Source organism: Ovis aries, chromosome 17 (assembly GCF_016772045.2).
Source record: "Ovis aries strain OAR_USU_Benz2616 breed Rambouillet chromosome 17, ARS-UI_Ramb_v3.0, whole genome shotgun sequence".
In the NCBI taxonomy this organism is placed as follows: Eukaryota; Metazoa; Chordata; class Mammalia; order Artiodactyla; family Bovidae; genus Ovis; species Ovis aries.
In genome coordinates this window covers 65,614,208-65,635,947 of record NC_056070.1, presented here as the reverse complement: position 1 = coordinate 65,635,947, position 21,740 = coordinate 65,614,208, and the positions used below count along the sequence as shown (strand labels likewise).

Genomic DNA, 21,740 nt, shown 5'->3' with positions numbered 1-21,740 from the left:
AGAACTTAGAGAATCCACTGGGCTGATGAGAGCAAGGAGTCAGACTTTCTGATAACCTCAGTCTTAAGAGGCTGTACTGACTTAAGAAAACTGTATTTGAAGCCCCAAGGTGGATGACGCTGTGAAGAACACAGAGCAAGTTGGTCAGGAGCCCTGAACCATTTTCCTCCGAGGAGATGATCTGACAGGCCAGATCCATCACACAGCCTGGGATAGAGGCGCTGGGGAGCAAGCCAAGGAAGAGCAGGCCCAGTGTTTAGTTTCAGGTGGAGACGCATCAGCAGGAGTCACCGCCACACTGCTGAGAAGTGCTTAAGAAATGACCCAGTAGACTGCCATCTGTCTCATCTGCTGAAGGACACAGCTTTGTATTAACAGAGCAGCTGAGTACATGCTGAAACTGAAGAGGTGAAGCTTTTAAGAACACAGGAAAGAAAAAAAATTCTTGACAGATCAAGCTGTGATTCTCATACAGATAAAATGCCTGATTCAGATTGAAATTAAAAAGTTATTTTGTACTGAGTGAAACCCTTTCAGATTTAGCTTACTGTTTTTTTTTTTCACGTGATGCCAATATACATCACCATTTCATCATCCTTCCTGGAAATACATTAATACAATAAAAAAATGTAGAAAAATATCACGTTTTCATGTATATCAATAAACCAGGGGAAAAAGGAACATCCTTCCAATTTTCAAATGTACAAAGATTACTAACATCACCCCTAATTATGCCATGCTTTCTCTGGACCATTTCAAGTGCTTTAGGGTAAAGATACACCATGCTAATAAGAGTAGCATATGTCATCTCTAAAATGTATTTTAATGAATATATTTCCTAACTTCAATTTTAATTTCCTCTGTGACTCATAAATTATTTAGAAGCTATTTGTTTCCAGACAGCTAAGGATTTCTTAACACTGTTGTGAAATTTGCGCTTAAGTCCACTGTGATCAGAAAACATACTCTGAACAATTTCAAGCTTGAAATCTGCAGAAACTTGCTTTAGGGTCCAGCATATATGTTCTATTTTAGTAAATGTTCCATACTTTTAAGAACACCAACTGTTTTTGCTGAAAGCAGCATTCTGGATGTCAGTTACATCAACTGTGTTAAGATTGTCTCTATCCTTACTAATGTTTGCCTTTTTGTTTCTGCAAGCTCTTGAAGTATCTGTGTGTCCCAGGAAGACTGTAGAATTATTTTGTTTTGACCTCCCTGCCAATTTTTACTTGATGTATTTTAAAGTTATGCTATTTGTAAGATACAGATTTAAGACAAAGATACTGCCTCCTCTATCATGATGAAATCATCTCTATCTCAAAGTAGCATTGCTGAGTACTTTGTCTCATAATATGCCAGCTTTGCTTCAGTGAGTATATATATTACAAAGCCTCTTCCATCCTTCTGTTTAAACTATGTTACTTCCTTAAACACTGAATCGCTATAATGTACACCTATAACCTACACAATATTGTATAGCAATTGTATTTTAATTTAAAAGTAAAGTAAAATACTTTAAATAAAGCATGCCACTTACCAACAGTACATAACATGGTTTTGGTTATATATCCAGTCTGACAAACTGTCTTTCACTGGGAGTATTTAGTCCATTTATATTAAATATAATCATTTATATAAACGGGTTTTTAGCTACCACACCTCCTCTTTGTTTTCAATTTGACCTCCTACTTTATGTCGACCTTCTATTCTTTTTCTTTTTTTGGATTAATACAATGTTGGTTTATTTCATATTCCCTCTATTTCAACCTCCTAGATACACATATTTTATTCTCTTCAATGTTACCTTAAGAGGTTACAATAGGCATTCTTTACAAGTCAATGCAAATTATTACTTTTACTGTCCCCAATAATCCTAGAATCTTAAAACACTTTACCTTTATTAACCCTTTTCCTGCCTTTTGTGATACTCTCATACATTTTACACACACTTTAAACCCTAAGAACATATAATAGTTTTATATGGTCAACGTGTATATTTCACATGCATATTTACCCTTTATGATGTCTTTTATTCCTTCTTGCACTTCCATCTAGGATAATTTCCCTTCTGCTTGAAGTAGCTCCCTTTAATACTGATGGTAATGCAGTTCCACTACTGACAAAGTCTCTTGGTTTCTGTCCAAAACCATCTTTATTTCATCTTCATTTTTTAAGGAAGTTTAGGCTGGGAAAATAATTTTAGGTTGGCAGCTTTTCTCTCTCATTAAAGATTGCCATTTTATTGTCTTTCTTTTTTCTTAATCGTTTAAGATGTCATAGTTGTGTTGGTTACATTGAGCAAAGCCGCTCAGTTGTGTCTGACTCTTTGCGACCCTGTGGACTGTAATCCAGCAGGCCCTTCCATCCATGGGATTTCCCAGGCAAGAATACGGGAGTGGGTCGCCATTTCCTTCTCCAGGGGATCTTCCCAACCCAGAGATCGAACCTGGGTCTCCCGCATTGCAGGCAGATGCTTTAACCTCTGAGCCACCAGGGAAGCCCATATTACTGCCCCTTTAAAAACGAGGTGTCTTTTTCTAACCTCTGGCTGCTTTTAAAATTTTCTGTCATGGGATTTCAGAGTCTTATATTGATGAGCAAAGATATGTTTCCTTTGTAGTCATCCTGCTTGGGGTTTTCTATGTGTTTAAGCTGCTGTCTTTCATCATTTTGTAACAGTATTATATCCTCAAGTATTGCTTCTGCCCCATTCTCCCTCCTCCCTTCCTGGGACTCCACCTCTACAAAGACCTTTTTAAGTACACCTCACTTGTCTTTAATGCCCTTCTTTCTTTCTTATAGTTTTTTTTTTTTTCCCCCTGCGTTTCAGTTTGAGATGATCTACTGAACTGCCTCCCATTCATTAATCCTGTCTTTCATTGTGACAATCTGCTATTGGTTCTAGCCACTGGGTTCTAATTTAAATACTGTACTTTATTTTCTAGAATATCTGCTTGGTTTTTCCACAATAAATTCAAATTATGCCGAAACTCTCTATCCCTCCATCTAATTATTTTGTCCAACTTTTCCTCTGTTGTCTTAAACATATTATTTACGGTTATTTTAGGTACTTGGCAGCTAACTGCAGTATCTGACTCATCTGTGGGCCTGATTCTATTGCCGTGTTTATAAGTCATGTGTCATACTGTTTTTACTGTATGGTGAGCGCTGGAGAGGCTCTAAGTATTGCTCTTTTCCACCTAGAAAAGAGACAGAGGGCTCCCCTTGCTCTCTGCTGCGCAGGCAGGGAGGGAGTTCACTGCTCAACAAGGAGCTGAGCTGAGCTGGTCTGGGCTGCCATTTGTGTAGGACTCAGTCTTGCGACAGTCAGTCAGTTCCTAGGCAGGCTGATAAGACGCCTGGGGTCCCCAAGGAGCAGAAAGGGGTCCGGGGTTCTCCCGGAGGAGGAAAGGACTATCACCCCTTCTCTTTCTCTATGTTCCTTAGTCTTAGCCATAGAAAATGTTTTCTCCTTTAAGCCCTAAGCTGATGACTCCACAATGAACAACTCAGTTTAAACTCCATAGAACAATAATGCGTCCTGCTTGAGGACAGTTTCTCCTTCTTGAAAACCTTTTGACTAAACCCTGTTATCTTAAAACGTATATTATGGGAGTGGGTCTGGTAAGATCTTTCTATTGTTAGTTCTAATCCTGTCATCTTAAAATGTAAACTGTGGGAGTAGGTCTAGTAAGATCTTTACAACCTTGAGACATTCTTTCGATTTATTGTAATAACAGAGGATGAGATGGTTGGATGACATCACCGACTCAGTGGACACCAGTTTGGGTAAACTCTGGGAGTTGGTGATGGACAGGGAGGCCTGGCGTTCATGGGGTCACAAAGAGTCGGACACGACTGAGCAACTGAACTGAACTGAACAACCAATTAAACAGTATATAACTCCCTTGCTTAGGACAATGAGGGGGGCACTCTCCATCCCCCTTCTGATGTCTGTGTCAGAAGCTTTCTCTGTTCCTTTTCTTACTTTAATAAAACTCTGCTACACAAAACCTCTTGAGTGATCAAGCCTGGTCCCTGGTCCCAAAGCTAAATCTTCTTTGGAGATCATGAATCCAACACGTTCACCTTAAGCTATCAGTCTGCCTCTGGTTCACCCCCATTCCTAAGGCCTGGCCCTCCCTGGAGTTCAGTGAAATCTCTGTCTCCTCCACATTGAACCTGGTTCTGCCCTTAAGAAGTCTTCAGGATGGCTCTTCAGCCCCTGTCCCATTCAAGCTTCAAAACTTGGCATACATCTTGACAAAGGGACTCATCATGCTTTGGGGGCCCCTCCAGTCTCATCTGTTCTTTATTCCAGACCCAGAAACCTTTTCTGGTTTTTCTGTCTCCCAGAAACAGCCTCCTGCCAGGGGCCAAACTTGGATTCTCATCTGCTCACCACACCTATGACCAACCAATGTCCCAGGTGATAAGTGGTTCTGGATCTTCAGTGGGGTTTTCATCTCCTGCCTGTTCTGTTTTTAGATTCATGCCACAGCAGGTGCATATTTAAATATGTAATCCTGCAAGGCTGTGAGAGGTTTCAATGTGTCTTTCAGAAGCTCCTGGCCCATCTCTTCAGCCCCTCCCAATGTTCTGCTGGGAAAACGTGCTGTGGGCTTGAGGCCTCTCTCTCCCACAAGTCTCTGATTTGTCACTCCAGTAATGTGTGACCATAAAACTTTGCTAGCTATTCTTTTACCCAATAGCAGCCCTCTACCTCAGCTTCTGTCTCCAGAATCTGCAAGCTTCTGCAGAAAGTAAAATGGGTGAGAATGCTCTGTCGTCTTCCTCTGGAATTTTAGTCCAACTATTCCTCACTGACCCTAGAACACTATGGAGTTTTAAAGATATGTTTTTTATAGTTGGTGCCTGCATCTCTAATAAACTATATATTATATCTTATACTACTAATTACTTTCAATGAATTTCTAAATATTCCTAAATATTTGTACTATCTAGAAGTCTTAATATTTTCCAAAGAACAGTTTAAATATGCTTTTAAAATAAAAGCATTGATAAAACAGTCAACTTCTTACCTCTTCATAAAACTTCACCTGAGGTACAGCTTCATTAATTTCATTCAAACAAAAATCTTTAAATAGCAAGAAACCTAAAGAAAGAGAATAAAAAATTTCAGGGTGGGCAATGGATGGAAACTTGATCCCACAGGGTGTTTTCAAATTCATTAGTTTCAACCTCTTGCTCTCCTACATTAAAAAAGAAATTTTAAAAGGTTTTAAGAGGCTACTTAATGCCTAATGCCTACAAGAAAATAATCCGGGTTAGATAAGAGTATCATACATCTGGCTCTTGCATTGGGGTTCATTCTCTCTTGGCAACCCCCCTCCCACTTTTAAAAAATGCACAATTAACAGTGCAAGTGGTCACCACCACTCAGCGCCACTGGTCACTACCGAGAACATAAGATAAATCAAAGAAATCAGAGATAAGGGTAGTACAGAGGTGTTGGTAAGAGTCACCAGGAATCTAATAGATCACATGCTCACTGAAGCAGAACTAAACGCCCTTCAAAAGAAAGCAAAACCAAAGGACCTCCCTGATCTTCCACCGCATGTTAGTTCAAGTCCTGCCAGGTCCCCACCAAACACCTTCAGCCTGAGTGGATCGTCCATCGTCCATCTCCAGATCATGCTTTTCCCCTTCACACCCCCATGCCTCATCTTCAAGCCATCACGACCTGCTGCCCAGGATACCACCCCCATTGCATAGCCCACTATACAGTGGAAGGCAAATAAATATTTGTTGAATGAATGTTTGTTTGCACAGCCCTTCCAACAAGTCAAAGCACTTAGCACACTCCGGTTAATTATCTGACTTACAAGCTCCCATCCTGTACCAAACCCAGTCCGTGCCTCTCGCCTAATCAAGTCTCAGCGAATGATAGAGGCTGGACAGGACAGGCTGACCAAGGGTAGAGATATGGGAAGGCTGATGCTGCTGCTGCTAAGTCACTTCGGTTGTGTCTGACTCTGTGTGACCCCACAGACAGCAGCCCATCAGGCTCCCTCGTGCCTGGGATTCTCCAGGCAAGAACACTGGAGTGGGTTGCCATTACCTTCTCCAATGTATGAAAGTGAAAAGTGAAGGTGAAGTCACTCAGTCGTGTCTGACTCTTCGCGACCCCATGGACTGCAGCCCACCAGGCTCCTCCGTCCATGGGATTTTCCAGGCAAGAGTACTGGAGTGGGTTGCTGTTGCCTTCTCCGGAAGTTTACAAAAAGTCAAAAACAATGAGAAGGTCCAAACAATTAAAGGATCGCTAGGAGAAACAGAAGTCACGGGTTGGGGTGCAGGAGGAGTGGGAAATGAAGAAACATTCACAAAAAGTTAAAATGTTGGGTGAGGGTTAGACCAGAACTCCCCAGGCAGGAGAGAGCTGGAAGGAAGCAGCTTTGACATGGTTTTCATTCAAGTTAACGTAAGAGTAATATGACTTGAGCGTGTCTGTTACTGCCCTGTAGATTCCCCTCCATGGTTCCAGGAACATGACCTTTGAAAATGGTCAATGTTTGTTCACTGGAACTAGAAGAAAAGTATCTGAACTACTTGGTTACATAGGCAAGGCCAGAGTAATGAGGGCTGAGTGCAGACCGCAAGCAGGAGCACGGCCGCCCTCCTTGGCCACCTTGTCAACTGCAGCGGGGCTGGCGGGGCTAACACATGAAGGAAGCGGGGAGTTCAAGAAGGAGCCAAATAGGAAGAGTTGAAGATGCCGTTCTCCACTGATTCTCATGTTAATATGTTTATTTTAAACATATTAGTTTAGAGTAGGGTAAAGTAAGAGTAAGGTCATCTTTCTGTTCTCATTCCTCTCAAAGTAACTTTACATTTCCCTTGTCATGTCACCTTTGACTCCTGAGTCATTCAGAATGACTGCACCTTCAGAAACGTGCAATTTTCGGATATTTGGATTTTTTTAAGGTATTTTTGGGGATATCGATTTCTGTTTAATTCTGCTGTGGTCAGAGAACACATTCGATAGGATTTCAACACTGTAAAGTTTACTGAAATTTGGTTTTGGACCAAAATTGGACCAAATTTGGTCCTTCTAGGTGAATGTTTCAAGGGTACTTGGAGAAAAAAAACCAACAGTGTATAAGGTGAAGTGTTTCATTAAACCGAGTAAGAAGGCAGTTGAGTTGGCTGACAGGGTTGTCTGGGTCCTCTAAACCCTCACTGCATGTTGGTCTGCTTACTCTCTTCGTCATCCCCAGAGGACTGCTGCAACGCCCATTCGTAAATTGGAGAGGAGAGGAAAGAAAGGAGGAAGGGGCCGGAGAGAGGAGCTGAATGAATAAGCAACCAATTGAATATGCTGTCACCCACTTTAAGGCAACTTCCATCGTCAGTGTATACGGTAAGCCAAAGAAGCTTTTTTGATTTATTTATTTATTCATTTATTTTTGGCTGCACTGGGTCTTTGCTGCTGCACAGACGTTTCTCTAGTTGTGGCAAGCAGGGGCTACTCTCTAGCTGCAGTGCGAGGGCTTCTTGTTGCTGTGGTTTCTTCTGTTGCAGGGCACAGACTCTGGGGCACAAGGGCTCAGTACTGTGGCACACGGGCTTAGTTGCTCCGTGGCACGTGGGATCTTCCTGGACCAGGGATCGAACCTTGTCCTCTGCAGTGGCTGGCAGATTCTTTACCACTGAGACACCAGGGAAGCTGCAAAGAATTATTTTAATATTGTATGTAGGGGACAGTATTTCCCTCCTGTCTGTATGTAAACTTAAGTGCTACTTTCTATCATAGCAGCTGCTAAAATGGAGCAGCCAGAAGAAAGATATTTTGATATTTTGCCTTTAGGATAAATCCTAGATCACTGTGTTCCAGGCTAGAAGCAATTTACCTTCATTAGACTTAAATTACATTTTTTAAAAAGAGAAACGCTACTGATTAGAACAAAAGCTAAAAGGAAAAATTAAGAAAATAATTTGCCTAGCTGGTTTGCTTCATCAGTGTGATTTCTCCAGATTTCAAAGAATAAAAAACTGTGGCCCAACACCTGCTTCCTAGATAACTGTGGAATGTGTTTACCCTTGTTTCTATATTTGAACCACTGCAAACTGTCTGGATACCGATTAACTTCCGAGTGTATGTGACATCCAAGAAAGGCAAACTATCCCAATGTCCCACCAAAATATTCTGCAAAAATCACGAGAAAGAATTGTATTATCTTTTATAAAACATCAATTAAAAACTTGAAATATTAAATATAAGTGGTTTATATAGGAAATTAAAATTTAGCCTCCTAAAAAAATTTTTAAAAAGGAAAGAGAAACATGGAAGAGTTTTCTAAGAAATAATGCTTGGGGCTTCCCTGGCAGCTCAGTGGTAACGAATCCTCCCGCCAGTGCAGGAGACATGGCTTCCATCCCTGGTCTGGGAAGACTCCACGTGCCATGGAACAACTAAGCTCATGTGCCGCAACTACTGAGCCTGTGCTCTGGAGCCTGGGGGCTGCAACTATGAAGCCCATGCACCCTCGAACCCATGTTTCGCAACAAGGAAGAGCCAGTGCAACGAGAAGGCCGTGTACCGCAGCTAGAGAGCAGACCCCACTTGCCCCAACTAGAGAAAAGCCCGCGCAGCAACAAAGACCCAGCACCCCCCTCCCCCAACAACAAAAGAAATGATACTTGTCTCGGGCTTTATCAAGGGAGTTCAAACACTGGCAAGGAGGAGAGACTGCTTAACTGCTCCAAGTTTCCACCGAAGTGCACTGATTTGACAAGCATTTCCTGTGACTACTAAGGGTCACTGTGCTATATGTTGGTGAAGGCAGAGTTCCTCTCGTAAGAGACTTACTGGTTGATGTAAGGGGCAGACAGCAAAGTAGTAAACAAATAAAATAATTTTAATGTATAGTAAATGATATAGAGGAATTAAATGTGGTGCTGAGACCAAAGACAGAACAGACTGTCAAGACCTCTCTGAGCTGTAGGATGAATAGAGTACAAAGCATTTCAAATTAGAAAAGGCCAGAAGGCCTAAGCTCACACCTTCTATTCAATACTGTATCAGAGGTCTTTGCCAGTGCAGCAAGAGAATGAAATAAAAGTTATCCAAATTGAAAAGTTAAAACTACTTTTATTCCTAGACAACCTAGCTAACTATGTAACAAATCCTAGCTACAAAATAGCTGCTGCTGCTGCTGAGTCGCTTCAGTCGTGTCTGACTCTGTGAGACCCCATAGACGGCAGCCCACCAGGCTCCCCCGTCCCTGGGATTCTCCAGGCAAGAACACTGGAGTGGGTTGCCATTTCCTTCTCCAATGCATGAAAGGGAAAAGTGAGAGTGAAGTCGCTCAGTCGTGTCCGACTCTTCGCGGACCCCACGGACTGCAGCCTACCAGGCTCCTCCATCCATGGGATTTTCCAGACAAGAGTACTGGAGTGGGGTGCCACTGCCTTCTCCGACAAAATAGCTACTAGAATATGTAAGTGAATTTAGGAAGCTCATAAAATACAAGGTCATTAGCTAAGAATCAATGACATTAGATATACTTACATAACACAGTTTTAAAATGGAACTTTGAAACAAGTCCATTTGTGCTAACGTCAAAAAATAACCAATATTTAGGAATAAATAAATAAGAGCTATTCAAGGCCACTATGTGGAAAACTGCAAAATATCACTGAAAGATATTAAAGAAGATCTAAATAAATGGAAAGATATATGGATTGGAAGACTCAGTATTGCTCAGATATTAATTCTCCCCAAACTGATTGATCTATGGGGTCAATGTAATCCCAATCATAATTCCCGATCACAGGCTTTTTAATGAAACTGACAAGCTGATTCTAAAATGGATATGGAAATGCAAAAAACCTAGACTACTCAAAGCATCTTGAGAAAGAAGAAAAAGTTCAAGGACGTACACGGCCTAATTTCAAGACTGATTCACTATACAGCCAAGGTAATTAACAGTGTGGTACTGGCATAAGACTAAATCAGTGAGACACAACAGAGGATCCAGAAACACACTCAACTCATACGTGGTCAACTTATTTTCAACAAAGACAGCAAAGCAATTTATGGGAAAAAGGAAGTCTTAAAAAAAAAAAAGGTGCTAAGAAAAAACTTAAAACTTATATCAAAATGGGAGAAGAAAGAAACTTAAATCTGAAAAACGCCTATATTCAGTTTATACATACATTAAAAAAAAAAACCTCTTACAAATTAATTTTTAAAAGGAAACAACCCAATAAAAGAATGGGCAAAGAAATTTGAACACTTCACAAAGGAAAAAATATGAATAGACAAAAAGAGCATGAAAAGGGTTCAATGCTGTTGTGTGTGCACCCTAAGTGGTTTCAGTGGCGTCTGAACTGTGGACTGCAGCCCACCAGGCTCCTCTCTCCATGAGATTCTGCAGGAAAGAATCCTGGAGCGGGTTGCCATGCCCTCCTCCAGGAGATCTTCCCAAATCAGTGATCAAACCTGCATCTCTTACAGCTCCTGTATTGGCAGGCGTACTTTACCATTTACGTGGCACCATTTACCACTGGCACCACCTGAGAAGCCCATGACTGCTGGTTATCATGCAAATATAAATTAAATCTCTTTGACATACCACTTCACAACTACTAGAAGGGCAGAGTTAAGAGGATTGATAATGTCAGATTTTGGCAATCAGAAGCTTTATTCGCTTTGAAGAATACACAATGTTTTGGACTCCTTATGCCACTGAATCAACAGTCAAGAGAAAGAATGACTGTGTTGGCTGGGAAGACTGATCCTGATACCAAGGGGAACCTGGGCTGTGACTCCACAATGGAGGGAAGCGGGAGAAGGGAAAGGGGAAGCTCTTCCTTAGCACAAAAACCGTAGATGGACTGATGGAGTTAGAAAATCAACAGGTGCCAAAATCAGTGGGTATACCTTTAACAAGGAATAGAATATTCACAAGTCTCAAAAGTAATTTCCCAACATTATTACTTACAAAGGGAAAGCAAAGACAGACCACACATTTGGAGAAAAGTAATTGTAAATTAAGTATCTGACAGAGAACTTGTATTCAAAGCATACAATGAAGTCTCAAATTCAATAATGAGAACATAAATAATTCACTATTTTTTAAAAATGAGAAGATTCGAATACTTGCACCAAAGATGATATATAAATGTAAAATAAGTGCATGAGAAGATGCCCAACATTATTAGTCATTAGAAAAATGCAAATTAACATCACAATAAGGTATCACTATATCCTTCTTAGAATAGCCAAAAAAAAAAAGAGAGAGAGAGAGAAACAACACCACTGCTGATTAGGAGAGAATGTGGAGAAACTAGGACTCTCCATTGGGAAACATTTCTTTAAAGTTAAAGATCCATTTGCCATTCAGCCCAACAATCCCACTCCTAGGTATCTATCCAAGAGAAATGAAAATTTATGTTCACACAAAAATCTGAACACAGATATTTATAGTAGCTGCATATATAATATCAAAAAATTGGGTATAACCCAAATGTTCTTCAGCTCCTGACCGAATAAAGTGTGATATATTGATACAATGGAACCCCACTCAACAAGACAAAGGGATGAACTACTGATGCATCCACCATAAGTGAGTCTCTAACGCACTGTACTAAGGGAAAGAAGCCAGATTCAAAGGCTACATGCTGAATGAGTCCACTTCTGGGTCATTCTGGAGAAGGACAAACCATAGGAACAAACAGATCAGTGGTTGTCAGGGGTTAGGGTGGGGAGTGGCAGCTGACTTATAAATGACCCTAGAAAATCTGGGGAGGCGATGAATTACTCTACACATTGACTTTTGTAGTTGCTATATTGATACAACTTAAAGCATTTGTCAAAACTGATAGAACTGTCCATTGTAGATGGTGAGTTTTACTTAAATTATACCTCAATTAAACCTGAGTCTGCCTGCCCCTCCCAAAAAATAAAAAGCTGATGCTAAGAAAAGAAAGAAAAATAAGATTGGGTGCATATAGTTGAGTCAGGGACAAGGCTCAAAAGGTGTTCCTGAACAGTGGCTTTAAGATGGTCACAAACTGGGATCTAGAATTTCTAGAAGTCAATACCGGATCACTTACATGGTTATCAATGTCTACAGGATGCTTTTCATAAAGCACAAGCTTCTATGGAAGGTAAAAATCATTCAAACACAGAGCCATGGGACTAAAGTAAATAATTACAAAGGTTCTGGGTAACACAGAGGTCAGAAATGACTCTGACACATTCAGGATACACAACATTTGTTTACAGGTGAAAATAAAGGAAGCTGTAAATGATAACTCATGAATAAACTCCCAAAGGGTACCATCCCCTTCTAGATGAATATGACTAAGCTAACTTCCGAATGAATAATTCTCCTTTTCATTTCTTCCAAGTCCCAATAAATAAATATATTAAAAAAGAATATTTAGTTAATTATATTTATCTACATCATGAAAATCTTAAACATATTTTTTTTATTTCAATCTCCTTGTCAAACTAGAACTTTCACCTTCCTGGCTTACAACTTACAGGATAAAATTAGAAACAAAATGTAGTTAAGGAATATTATAAATAGTTAGGTCTTCTAAAAATCCAAGTTACCATTCCACCTCCAATTTAAATTTGGCACATTCATGTTCAATAAAATATTCTTAGATTAATTAAAGGGATCACTCATTTAGATAATGGAGAGATGTGGGACCATGAATAGTAACAGTCTAGTAGACAAAAGCTCAAATGGTAATGAATCTGGCCAAAGGAAAATTCATAGAAGGTTCTGAGCAATCAGCTCTCGATTCAAAAGGGAAGAAAGGAAACTGGGACTGGGGGGACCATGTGAAATTACAGAGTCAAGAAAAGTATCTAAATCCTTGCAATAGTGGGACTACTTTAAGCCTTTACAAACACGAAAATTATTGAAGAGAAAACATATTTCTGGCTATGCACACCATGCCAACACTCCTTCCAGACTGGGGTCAGTTTTCTTCATCTATCACAGTTTAATGCGCATCTAATAGCAAACAAGCAAACTGACAATTAGAATAAAGTGAGATTAAAAGCAACTTAGAACAAATTGTCCCAACAATCCACCTGGTTTATGTTTCCCAGAGACATCTTAAAGAACAGTGATTAAAGCTGGCAGTATGGAAATCAGAGTATGTGTGTACATCACAGAATAAACATAACGGGGACAAGGTGGGGAGGGTGTGGGACAGGCTGGGTCCAACCGTAATTTTATCACAAGGAAGAAACAGAATAGGAGTCCACCAGTTAAGGCGTGAGTGCTCACTCTGTGCTAACTCATGAGCTTGGACTTGAGCACTTTCTTACATGCATATCCCAATAAAGATTTATTTAAAACAAAGAGGATCAACCAGTAAGTTTTTAGGTCCAGATACTGTCAGGATAAGTGTAAAATGAAGGGGCTCTCAGAGCAACTGTAGTCTGACTGGAGGAACTGACCAACGTACGTAAAGACAATCCCTAACTGCACCGCCTCAGTTACAAGCCACGCTCGCTTTGCAGGAGAGAGACGTCACCACCCGGCCACTCACTCAGCTCCCGTCATCCGTCCAATGTCCCTTCTAACCTGTCCCGTGAACTGCTGCCCCAGACCTGGCCATGCTGCTCCCGTGTCATCACTGCAGAGATGCCAGATAAGACCCAGCCTCCATCATCTGCAGCACGGCGCACACTGCGCCCTGCCCCAGCACCTCACCGAGCTACAGCACCCACCTGCCCAGCAAAGCCGGACACAAGCGCAGGCCACTCAACACGCCACGTGCCCTTAGTCCCTTCACACAGGCTGACTTCTCAGCACCCGCTCCCTTCTTGCCATCCACCTCTCTCCGGCCCCACTCCCCCGGCCCCTCTTTCTCACAGCCACCCACCCCCTGCAGACTTGACCTGGTTAACAACCACTTAACCTTCAGGACTTCAACGGAGCATCACGCATCACTGTCAACTTCCAGGGACCAGCCCTCCTCCCCATCCCAGAGAGGTTGAGAAGCTGCCCCTCTTTTCTGCTCCCACAGCCCTGGGTCCTTAGTGCTTTTAAGGCCACCAAATTACAACTCTCTCTCTTTATTTTAGGAATGGACGAAATGGCATGAAATTGTAAAACTATTAAGAAGGTACAAAGTGAAAAGCTGCCTTCTAGTTCATGCCCCTCATCTTCCCAGTAGCACGCCCACCACCATCACCCTCAATGTAACCTATATTACTGGTTACTATGTCTTTTCGGGGAAGGGGTGGGTGTCACTTCTTGGCCAGGTGCTAGGAAATCCACGTGGCTGCTTCACCCAGCTCGATGCAAGGGACTCTGAGTTCTAAGGGACACCAGTGTCACAGCGTGGCAAGAGCTTGGCACACGGAGAGGGGGCAGGGTGGCCTCTTGCTCACCCTGCACTGTTATAGATGAGAGACGCCCACAGGTGGGTCTCTGTCACAGACACCGTGTCACCTAACACGACACAAAGGCAGGTGCAAAGACAAACTCTGACTTCCCTCCATACTGCCTCCATCAGACCTTTTTCCCATAACCCAAGACCCTGTGGATCTTTCTAGACAAGTCACAAAGAGCCACTCGGCCACTCCCTCCAGTTGCATCATTCCATCAGATGGAATGCGGGAAGTCACGTAACTTGTTTCCTAATGGTGAACATTTGGGCTGTAGCAAAGAGTTTGCTTTTACAAAACTGCAGAAATAAATAACCTTCTCCGCACATCACATCTCATGTGTTCAAGCCTATCTGTAGGATACATTCCTCAGAGTGAAATTCCTGAGCTAAAGATTATATAGATGCTTTGTTATTTTATCAATAATAGACTTGGCCAAATAAGCCCCATCGGATCAGCACCTGTTCGTACACCTACTAGCAACGGATCAACTCCTGTTCTGAGACCCACAGCCATAGGGGGTGCGGGTTTTGATCCCTGGTTGGGGAACTAAAATTCTGCATGCTATGTGGTGCAGCCATAAAACAGAAATAAGAAAAAAAAACAAGGAATCCTTTGGGCCCTCCACCTCTCGGGTACTGGCCCCGTCTGGTTCCTCATTTGTCCTGGAGTTCAATGGCAGCCCTTCTAGCATCTCCTTAGACCTGACACCGGCCTTAGGAACAGACAGCAGCATCGTGTTAAGAAAGGATGCTCTTCTGACATCACTGAGGAGCTGTTTGCTCGCGGGCTCTGGGAAGGAAGTGGCCTGCTCTTGTGTGGCTTTCTCTTTATCTTCACCACAATGGAAAGGACTTCATCTGCTCAATAAACATCTGATGTACTAAGGGCAGATCAATATGGCTCACGCTACAGTCACACATGATTTCAGGAAGAAGTGAAGTACAGGCTGAGCAGGAAGAGATTAATGGGTGACGAGTTCAAGTGGTCGGAGGCAGGAGATTTCCATGGGATCAGGAAGGAGGGGGACTTAAAATCTGGATGCAGCATGTTCCCACGAGGAAGAGGTGGGGGGACGGTCTACCCCAGTGCTGAAGTCTGAACAGGCAGGGAGGGCTGGGAGACTGGGGGATCCTTCTAGAAGAACCTCAGTGTTAGGCACTTCTCCCTTACACATGCTCCGCGAGTGCTGAGAGCTCTGAATGCCAACAAGCCTGCTGGGGAAGAGTTTTTACTGTAAGTGGGCAGTTGTTTCAGAAAAAATTAAACTCGGCTCTCAAACTGGGAGAGGAGGATTTTAAAGCCGGCCTCTTTCTTAACACGGCAAAGTTGGATCCTTCTTCCCTCCTGTTCCTCAGGACACTCATCCACCACCGTGTGTGTCCCCAGGTGACCCTTTTATCCACATCCCATCCCCTAAGCTGACGTGTAACCGCTAACAAGTACTGACCTCTATGTACTGTAACAGTGCCTGCCTCCCGCCTTCCCTGAATATTGTCACTAGAATTCAAAGATGTTAGCAAAAGCCTTCGAGGCTCAAAAAAGTAGAACCTTGATAGCGGACGCCAGGTGGTGAGGCTGCTGCTGCCAACCCTCTGCGGCACGGAGGCCCACAGCCTACTGCTGTGGCCCCTCCAGGGACACGTGCATGGCTGGAGCTGCTTCTCAGATCTGGGTGCGAAATTTAATGAACATGAAATGATTTCTTACTAGGGCAATGAGACGGTTTCTATGATTTTCAATCCAAATTCACTTTAACTTATAGCCAGCTGACTCTAGTAATTTCTTAATTAAATGACCAAGGTATTTAATTTTAAAAGTTAGACAGTACCTTTAACTGTTGTGATTTTTGTTCTCTTGGGGCCTTATACCTTCTCCTGGGACTGGGGATGTAGCTGTGAGAAGCTCCCTCCCCTCTCTGCACAGCAGGGACAATCACCCTGCTGCTCTCCCAGGACCGTCTACTCAACACAGCAGCCCCACCGGGGCTTCAATGTCTATGGACACTCATCCTAATGCTGGTCCCAGCAGGGCCCAGGCGCCCACGAGGGTCACGCAGAGGTGATGGACAGGACACTGGGGGTATCGCTGCTGGGCCACTCACCCCTAGAATGCTGTCATCATGCTGAGAAAACAATCACAGTGTACAGACATACTCCGACTCTTTACACAAAATGCTACCAGTGAGAGTTTTACAGTAATGGCAGCTGAAAGGATTTCATGCCAAAACAAAAAAGACAATCCCCTTCCCTCAAAAAGGGTCCATTCCCCTGATGTATAAAATACTGAACTAGCTGCTTTTGAGACACCAAGAGGAAACAACATCAGAGATTATCTTTGTTCTCCAATTTGGACTCCAGTCAGGGAAACAGCGTGGAAGGGTTATGGTTAGACTAGACCATTTACACGGATCTAGCTGGATTTAAATCTCATATCCTATCATTTGCTTCCTTGTGGCTTTTTTCTTTTCTCATCCTCTTTTGGATTTAGCACATTCCAAACACACTGAGTGGGCTGTCGTCATAGCTCCACGGCTCTTCATTTCACGTGTTTCCTGGAGTTTCTAGGCTCCTGCCTTCCCTGGGGTCCCGGAGCCCTTGCCTCGGCAGGACCACCATGTGGGCACATTTTACAAAGTAACTCCAGGCCAAAAGTGGACCCAGCCTGGTTTATTTCCCTTCTTTCAAAGACCATGGCCCTTTCTGTGTCTGAAAGCAGTTACTTTATATATTCTGTCCAGTTTTCTAGTTGTTATGGTAGAAGGCCAAGTCTGGCTCTGGACACTGTATTATGTCCTGAAGTGCAACTTTATTTTTGAAATAGAGCATTTGGCTCTTCCCAGGAGAACGGGTTAAATGCATGAAACTGGGACTACCTGTAAAACCCTAGACACATAACACCATCCGTGAAACGTCACACAATGATACAAAGATGGTGATGACCAATCTCCGGCTTAGCATAGCAGCCCACGTAAACCTCAGAAGCAGAAGCTTTGAAAAGGCCCGTATCAATAATGTCTGAATGATAACAGCCCATAATCAAGCTGTCCTATATACAGATCTCACTTAGTCCTCAGAATAACCCCATGCCGAGACAGACCTAGTCTCACTCTCGGGCGAGAGGACCAGCACTCAGAGGTGAAGCCCCACCTGCCCAGCACCTAGTAAACAGTGATGGCTGAGCTGGAATTGGCTTTACAGAGTTGGGATCTGCCGCTCTCCAGAGTGCAGGCTCTCTGTCACTGTCCTGAGCTAACGACGTACACGATCTGTCTTAGGATATGGCAGCAGAACTCAGCTTGACTAGTGCCGGAGCTTCCACGCGTGGTTAGTTTCTTCCTGAAATAACGATATGCTGCTGGGACAGAGCAGTACGAGTAATTTCCCATAAGAAGCGGTTCTGTAAGAACCCTCGCTCTCTCTTCACCTCTTCTTCCTCCTTCGTGGACTCCCATCTCTCTTCCTCTGTGTGCATGTACTCAGTCATGCCCAACTCTTTGCGACCCCATGGACTGTAGTCCGCCAGGCATTTTCCTGGCAAGGATACTGGAGTGGGTTGCCATTTCCTTCTCCAGGGAATCTTTCTGACCCAGGACCAAACCCGAGTCTCCTGCATTGGCAGGTGGATTCTTCACCACTGAGTCACCTGGGAAAGCCCTTTCTTCCTCTACCTTTCTTTTTTTCTTTTATCTCTTTTTCCTCTGTCTCCATCTGTCAAGACAGCAGGAAGGGCAACAGCAAAAGAGAATGAAAGAAAATCAACTCAAATTTGATTTGTGAAACCATGGAGTGTTAGGCTTAAATGAAACATTAGATTTTATCTATTCCAGTCCCTTTTTTTTGCTGATCAAGAAACTAAGGAGTATTAAAAGGGTTGATGAAAACACCCAGCTTGTTGGCTACCACAGGAGCCAGAGTCTAGGGCCCACTGCTAGCAGAGAGGGAGCAGAATCAGGACAAAGCTCTGGGCTTTAAGGCTGACCTAAAAGCATCAGGTAGAATGCCATGATGTGACAATACTCTTCAGCAGATGGCCCACAAAGCAAGCAGGTGAATTCCAAGATGCATGTGCACAATCGTTTCCTAGTCCTGACTTGGATTCGAAGTAGGGTTCCTAAGAAAAGATCAAAGATAAGCTATAAAACCCTCAGAAAAGGTATTTCCAAAAGAGCTAATGCACGGGGACGTTACGACAGTGTACTGCCACCTGGGATTCTATAGGCAGTGGGGCCTCCTAAAGTCCAAACACTGCCCAACCACCTCTCCACCGCCAGTTCAAAGAGCCGATTGACAACTGTTCCAGTAGAGGTGATCTTCCTAGGCCCCTGGAACCGTCTGGGAGTATATACTAAGAAGTCAGCTTCACTAACGTTGCTAGAGCATGTAGTATTTTCCCTGAATTATGTGGACCCTGGCAGCGAGAGAGCTACAAAGCTGAGTCAGCTGCAGATGTTGGCTGATTGGCTAGACTTGCTTTTCGGCTAACAGTGGTTTCCCCATACCTGCCTTGGGCTCTAAACTCATGGCTCAGAAACGTCACCAGGAGCCCATTCCAAAAAGTTCAGAACTCCTGGGCAGTAATCAGCACTCCTTACAGCTGCCTGATACCGACATGCTAGAGGTCCATGGGTTTCACATCCATCCTTTCGTAGGGTGAGCTAGTGGCAGATGGAAAGTCCCCTGAGGCCTGTGGTCTTAGCCTTCTCCATCTGCCTTTTTGTTTAATGAGACGTTCCCAACGAAGCACTGAAAACACACTTGATTCTCCATGTCTCATTTGGCAAAAGCACATAAAGCAGAGCTGCCACAGAAAGATCTTTGTGCATTATCCCCAAATTCTAGATGTCAGAATCATGAGACATTAAATAGGAACTGTACAGCTGATAGTTTAAAACTCCACTACTATTTCCAAGAGCCAAGCCAAGCAACCTAAATGCCCATCAATGGATGAATGGTCAAAGAAGATGTGGTACAAATATATAACAGAATATTGGTCATAAAATAGAATGAAATAATGCCATATGTAGCAACATGGATGAACCCAGAGATGATTATACTTAATAAAGTAGATCAGACAGAGAAAGACAAATATCATAGGATATCACTTACATGTGGAATCTAAGAAAAGAGATGCGAACGAACTTATTTCCAAAACAGAAACAAACCTATGGCTACCAAAGGGGAAAGTAGGAGGTGGGATAAATTAGGAGTTTGAGCTTGACAGATACACACTGCTGCTGCTGCTGCTAAGTCACTTCAGTCTTGTCCGCCTCTGTGCGACCCCATAGATGGCCTCCCACCAGGCTCCCCCGTCCCTGGGATTTTCCAGGCAAGAACACTAGAGTGGGTTGCCATTTCCTTCTCCAATGCATGAAAGGGAAAGTGAAGTTGCTCAGTCGTGTCTGACTCTTAGCGACCCCATGGACTGCAGCCTACCAGGCTCCTCCGTCCATGAGATTTTCCAGGCAAGAGTACTGGAGTGGGGTGCCATTGCCTTCTCCAGATACTATGCGTAAATCAGACAGACAACAAGGGCCTACTGTATGGGACAGGAAACCATATTCAATATCTTGCAATAATCTATAATGGAAAAGAATCTGAAAAGTATATATATGTGTGTGTGTGACAATCGCTTTGCTATACACCTGAAACTAACACAGCATCGTCCATCAACTATACTTCAATTAAGGAAAAACCCCATATGCATACTGATTTCTAAACTAACGTTTCCTGGTAATAGGCAGAAAATAGCAGCTGTTGAAGAACCCAGGTTCAGCTCAGGCTCTGCTTTTTGGGGCTTAGGTGAGCTTGGTCACATTATTTTACCTAGCATAGAAAACACTCATGCCGTGTTAATTAACAGTAAGCAGGTGGCCATTACTGTCTTAAACCAGTAGTTCATTCCAATCAACCATGGGCTCAGAAGAGCTCAAGAAAAATTAAACAGCAACCTTCTAAAAGGTACATAGGTTTCCCAGGTGGCACAGTGGTAAAGAACCTGCCTGCCAATGAAGGAGACTCAACAGACACAAGTTTGATCCCGGGGTCGGGACGATCCCCTGGAGTAGGAAATGGCAACCCATTCCAGTATTCTTGCCTGGAAAATTCCATGGACAGAGGAGCCTGGTGGGCTACAGTCCATGGGGTCCAAAGAGTCGAACACAACCGAGTGACTTGAGTACACACCCAGCACAAATGCAGACAGAGTTGCCAGCCTGCAGATCAGGGGTCTGGTCAGATGCCAGAGTTCCTATAGTTTTAGTGACGAGATGTTACAGGATTGCGTCTTTCTAGTAAACACTGTAGCTCTTCGAGTTTTTCTGCGAATAGATAATCATGGCTGATCTTAGACCCTGAACGATGGCTTTCAAAAGGAAAACCAGCCCAAGTAAACTAGTTTAAGATGAAGAAGACAGAAAAAGACAACTTAATTTCTCATAGGACTGGGTTAATTTTAAGCCTTTTTACCCTCTTTGAAAGCTGCCACAAATCTCTCAGGTCCCCAGTTTTCAGAGCCGTTCAGACTGACTCCAACACAAGACGCCAACCCCCAGGCTTGTTGGAGCCAAAAGAGGTAAGGAGTCGGCCTACAGGACGGCCTGCCAGTGGCGCTTTCAGTAGCGGCCTTTCCCTCTTCTGCAGCATCTCTCCCCTCCAGGCGGCGTTTCTGTTAAGAGACGCAGGCTGAAAGGGTGCAGAGGCCCTGCCCCTGTTCCTGCGGGTTCCCTCACCGCCGGTGGCCTGTGCCTGCCTGGCCTCTTCAACTGCAAATCCAATCAGCTGTGCTCAGCCAAGTGTCTACCTCCACTACTGGAAAGTTTAAATAGACGTTTAACTCTTTCCCTCACTCAAAGTCTCCACAAAGGCACGGGTAATTGAAGAGGAATTGAACAGGGCCCCAGGTTTTTCTTCTCTGTCAGAGCAGGCGGCTGTCAGCCAGAGGAAGCTTTACAGATGAGCTGGGGGGACTGTGGCCGTCTGTGACTGTCAGTCAGGGAAAATATTTGTCTGGGGAAGGCCCTGCACTGGGACATAAACAAACCGTTCCAAAGAAGGGTGGAAACAAGAGAAAACAAAGCCTGAAGCAGGTTCCCGGGTTAAGACTTCCCGCTCTACAAATCTGGGAGGGGGGTTTATGTTTGGGAACGCAAGTACACCCGTGGTGGATTCATGTCAATGTATGGCAAAACCAATACAGTAGTGTAAAGTAAAATAAAGTAAAAATAAAAATTAAAAAAAAAAGGACTCGACCTGCTATCATTTAACTCTGGTCAGAAGTCCCATGGTGTTAAGTACTTGCAGATCTTAGCCACCTAACATGTTTTGAAGCACAAAGCACCAAAAAATGATTC

General features: G+C 43.3%; 1 protein-coding gene across 10 annotated transcripts in view; it reads right to left on the bottom strand.

The window, feature by feature from the left end:
- The window catches only part of GRK3 (G protein-coupled receptor kinase 3), a 116,529-nt gene that overhangs the window by 60,568 nt on the left and 34,221 nt on the right, over window positions 1-21,740 (bottom strand). For 9 of the 10 annotated variants that reach the window (XR_006056723.2, XM_060400833.1, XM_042234748.2 and 6 more), the window contains one exon: window positions 5,046-5,119. The exons of the other annotated variant lie outside the window; for it this stretch is intronic. Coding sequence is in view for 8 of the 9 variants with exons in the window: in XM_060400833.1 (XP_060256816.1) it covers window positions 5,046-5,119 (74 nt within the window). In the remaining variant the exon portion in view is untranslated. The remainder of the gene's footprint in view (window positions 1-5,045; window positions 5,120-21,740) is intronic. 10 annotated transcript variants of the gene reach the window in all.